This window comes from Teleopsis dalmanni, chromosome 1 (assembly GCF_002237135.1).
Source record: "Teleopsis dalmanni isolate 2A chromosome 1, ASM223713v2, whole genome shotgun sequence".
Lineage (NCBI taxonomy): Eukaryota > Metazoa > Arthropoda > Insecta > Diptera > Diopsidae > Teleopsis > Teleopsis dalmanni.
In genome coordinates this window covers 229,418,025-229,422,824 of record NC_051846.1, presented here as the reverse complement: position 1 = coordinate 229,422,824, position 4,800 = coordinate 229,418,025, and the positions used below count along the sequence as shown (strand labels likewise).

At 29.4% G+C, this 4,800-nt stretch overlaps 1 protein-coding gene across 1 annotated transcript in view; it reads right to left on the bottom strand.

Annotated features, from left to right (window-relative positions):
- Nucleotides 1-3,991, bottom strand: part of LOC119667623 — a 31,503-nt gene extending 27,512 nt beyond the window's left edge. Inside the window, exons 1-2 of the mRNA XM_038076927.1 lie at nt 2,948-3,991; nt 2,594-2,804 (exon numbers count right to left, since the gene is read on the bottom strand). Coding sequence (XP_037932855.1) covers nt 2,594-2,804; nt 2,948-3,093 — 357 coding nt within the window. The 5' untranslated portion in view covers nt 3,094-3,991. The remainder of the gene's footprint in view (nt 1-2,593; nt 2,805-2,947) is intronic.
- Between the last annotated feature and the right edge of the window lie 809 nt (nt 3,992-4,800).

Here is a 4,800-nt window from a genome sequence, read left to right as displayed (position 1 = left end):
CAACAAATACTATAACTCAGCTGAGCCAGGAAAATTAATTGCAAGGGGAAACAACGTTCGCCGGGTCAGCTAGTAAATCTATAAATATTATAATTGAGTGAAAGACTATATTTTACTTCTATTTAAAACAATGGTATAATAATTATCCACAAATTGTCAGTGTTTGCAATGTATTGAGTTGCATCGATAAAAGAGTATTTCACACTGTTTTCACGCTTTTTAGTGCTTGTTTGTGGATATTTTGGCTATTATGTACTTTAATGTAGATATTTAAGTTGACTGCAGAACTCTCTCTTAGTGAAAAAAGGGGTTTACTTTGTAATTGATATAAATTAAATTAAAATGAACTGAATATTAGAAGGTTGGTTTATTCATTGATATATTAAAAAAAACCTACAAGTAAGAATTTATGCCATGTTGAATACTGACAACTCAAATGTAAAGTATTTCTCTTATATAGGAGCTTCAGTCGTCTTGACGATTATTCAATTTGCACAAGTTCTAGTAGATTTAAATAAATCGAAAAAAAAAGAGTTTCACTTGTTGATACGGCATAACATCAGAGCAAAAAATAAAATATAAAAATATATAAAATATAATGGTGGAGACCGTCTACCATTATATAGAATGATTTAAAACGTTTTTTCCATTTCTGTGGTTAGACTCCAATGAGTATTCGCTAAGTGGCTAGAATATCTAAATTATATAATAGCTCTGGATAAAGTAATTTAGTAAACATAGATCTTTGAATAAAGATTTGCGAGGTTACTGATGTGGTTAAAGTCTCATGTGTGTAAAAGCGGTTATAACTTTTTGCAATAGCATTTGATTTAAAAAAGGTTTAAATATCAGATACCTTGTCATATTTACTGGCAGTGGATCAAAACTGTATCTGTGTAATCACATCTGAGCAGTGTTTCTGTACCAATATATAAGTGTAGATGATTCATATATATCAATATATTTCAGAAAGAAAACAGCAGTCGATAGAAAGGTCTTCATCTAATAAACGTATTTGTTTTGAAGTCTTCGGTCTTCTGTTTTTTAGATGCACAGAACATACTAATAATAGAATGCATGGAAAAGGCTAAAAAATGTTATTACAGGACGACGTTATGTGATGCTTTTGGATTGTTAACTATAGCAAGTCGAGTTAAGTTTATATATAATAACAGCACCAATGTAGTAAAATAATGGTTTATTTATAATTATAATATATTAAATCATAAACAGTTTATGATTATTACAAGCGAAAAAAGCTAAGTTAAATTATTCGATCAACATCTAAGGCTTAAGCCTTAGCGTAAAAGCATTAGCGTAAAAATCTCGGTCTTAACACCTACTAAAAATACATAAAGACAGCAGAATTAAACTATTTTAATTGCATTTAAGCGATGTCAAAGACTGTTATAAGCGTCTCCAACAAACGCTTATAACCTATAATTTGCTAAACACATGACGTAAGAATCATCCAAGAAGGCTAATATTATCCACTGCAGCTAAAACTATTTATGTTAATGAAGTTAAGATTTAGTCGTTCTCATTGACATAAGCTGATTTATACATGTGAAATAGCTTGTTTGTCACATTAAAACATATGACAAATTTTTTAAATTTTGGTAATTTCTTTTGTGGGAAATTTATTTTTAAAGGTTGCATTTGGCATTTTTTATATTAAATTAGTTGATTTATTCATAATGAATTCATTTATATAAAGGATCTATGCTTGCTAAATTATCCTCATTAGCGGCGACTTTAATAAGTAAAACTGGCTAAATGAGAGAAGTGGAAACCTCGCAGTTAATTTGCGAAAGATAACAATTCGTCAGAGTTGGTCGGCATTGACGAGTGATATGAAAAATTCTAATTGTTAAGGCTAAATATCATACAAATGTGTAATACTATGACGTAATTATAATGATTTGCTTTCTAGATAATTAAAAAAAATGAAAACTTATTTTTTTGTGGACTTGATGGTAAAAATATTTTTTAAACAGCAATTTTATTTTTCTATTAGTTTAAAATTAATTATGTAGGTATGTATGCATATAGTTCAGTATATGTTTGTTTTTAATTGAATTCATTGTTAATTGGCTAGGGACACTCAATTACTAGTCATACTGGCTATTATGAGCTAATGCTACTTTAATGAGTGTTACTTCGTTTCTACTTAAGCGTTAACTAATTACACATTTTATATGTAACAAAAGAAAACTTATGGATTTAAACTTGATGTTTAAATGAAATTAATTAAAATTCTAGAATAATTTAAAATGAATTATTATACAATAATACATGGTTATTTTTCTATGTAATTTAATACTTTTTACACAAAGAAACGTTTTAATTTGTCGCAATTATCCACTTTTCCCATTTTTATGCTAATGAAAACGAAACCTAAAATTTACTCAGACTGTAAACAAAAGATTTGTCATCAATGAGTCATTTCAATTACCAACAACAATTTTTGAGATACTTTTAAAGTAGCAAATAATGTTTTTAATTCCCACACCTAACATAACATACAGACTATTTTTAGGTTTAATCGTGAGACCCAGTTATACGTATGTATATGTTATAGTACTACACTTACCATCGCACAAGATGTATTGGTGATACGAGTGCAATTGTTTAATTGTATATCGGTTCCATTGCGACGTACTACAGAATGTATTTGGGGACAGAAACCGCTTGTACGTGTTAAACACCATTCACCGCATGAAGCCCATGGACAGTTATTCGGCATTTGTATATCAACAGTTTGGCACATCACTGGATCCAGTTCGAAACCACTCTTAAATGCTCTAAAAATGTAAACACAATTTTGTTTCCATTATATTTTCACTTGAACAACAAAGCGAGTACTGTATTACTTAGTACAGTACAGTGGATTGGGTAGTTCGGTGATATTATTGAGGGGTTGCGGATTGCTAAATGCATTACTTACTTTAGTGAAGGCGAATAAATGGCAGATGACAAATATACAATCGAGACACAGGACAAAACCATGGTCAGTTGACAAAAACAAATTGCGCGACATATTCGCTTGTCTTGTTCGGGTATGAGACGCGGTTTATCTTTACGACGACCCATCGGTGGGTAAATATATTCTCAGTGTTGTTGTAGACGAAGCGCGACAAGTGTCCTTAATCGAAATATTTATATTTTGCCAACAACTATTAGCTATGTTGGCGCCAACAGCAACACCAACACCAACAACAACGAATTGCCGTTTGAATCGAGTTCTGTTGACAGTTGTAACTTATTTTACGCTTATATATATGCGAATGTTTGAAATAATAATGAATTGTGCAAAATTGGGTGGGTCCGTTTAATATTTTAATGTATCCTTGTTGTTGGGAGACATGTTGAATTCGTTAAAATCGTTACTGAGTTTTCTTTGAATTCACAAATTAGTCACTATTTTTTTATGCTTTTGTTAACATTTAATTACACTAAAACAGCAATAATTTACACACTTCACATACTAACTAAGTATGTATCCTTTTTGTATTTAGTCGATTATGGTATCCTTTTGACTTTGTGAATGGTTTATGCGTAAGAATTTAAATTCCCATTCTTTCTATTTTATTATTTATTATTTGACTTCTGTTTCTATGTTTTTTGTTTTTGTTAATTTTTATTTATAAATGTTGTGAGTTAACTTGTACTAGTTTTAAGCGTGTTTGGGCATCATTAAATTAACTAAATATTAATGTTATGAATTATGTATGTACTTGAGTATATATATGGGAATGTGCTTAATGTTAATGTAATGAAAGCGTAAGCGATTGTTAAAGCGCGGGTGTATCCGTTGCGTACGGAATTCCAATCAAGACTGATTTTCCTAAAGGATATTGATGGTATGTTGGCAGAAGGATAACATTTCTCTGCAATGCTACTTCCAATTGGTGGGGTTGAAAACAATGCTTCCAGTATCATTTTCGTAACAGTGACGGTTCAAATTTAATTGCTTTTAAACTTTGATATAGAAAACTATATATCAGAAGAATAGTAAGCAGAAATAAAATACATTACTAAAAATATAAATACAATTAAATTTATTAAATTTTAAATTTAATATTTATAAATTAAAAAAATTATATTCATACTGTGCCCGCCACTGTAGTTTGTTTATAAATAATTTAGTATTGCGCAAACTCTGTTAAAATTCAGCTGTTCTAAAATTGGGTCGTGGAACGTATAATCCACAAATATCAAATATATATATATATATATATAGTTATATATATATATATTTATATATATATATATATTTATTTATATATATATATATGTAGGTATATGTTGGTATTTATAAACGTGGGCATTTCTTATCAACTTAAACTTTATATTGGAATTTCATTTGAACTGTTTTAATAATTATTTTAAACGTCTCACAAGAATTTTAGGAATAATCTAACTTAATCTAACACCAAAATCAATTATTTGCATGATCACACACACTCAATCCAAACGTCATTTTCTAGTGATACCAGCGCGTTCATATCTGACGCTGCCAGATCCGATCCCACGTATGCATATACAGTCGGAGTCATAAGTCTACAAGTAGGCAGTACAAAAAACTTTGAAAATATTTAAAAAAAAATCAATTTATTGGAAACATACTTTATTGTGTTTTTATAACATTCAATTCACAATGTTTTTGCGAAGTTTCGTTGCACTAGTTCAAAAAACAGCCGAGATAATGGTACTTTTATTGTGAAGAGTAGCAAATCTTTTTTAATATATTTCTAACTATTAAAATCTGATGATATCTGATATCTTTCACCTATAAGT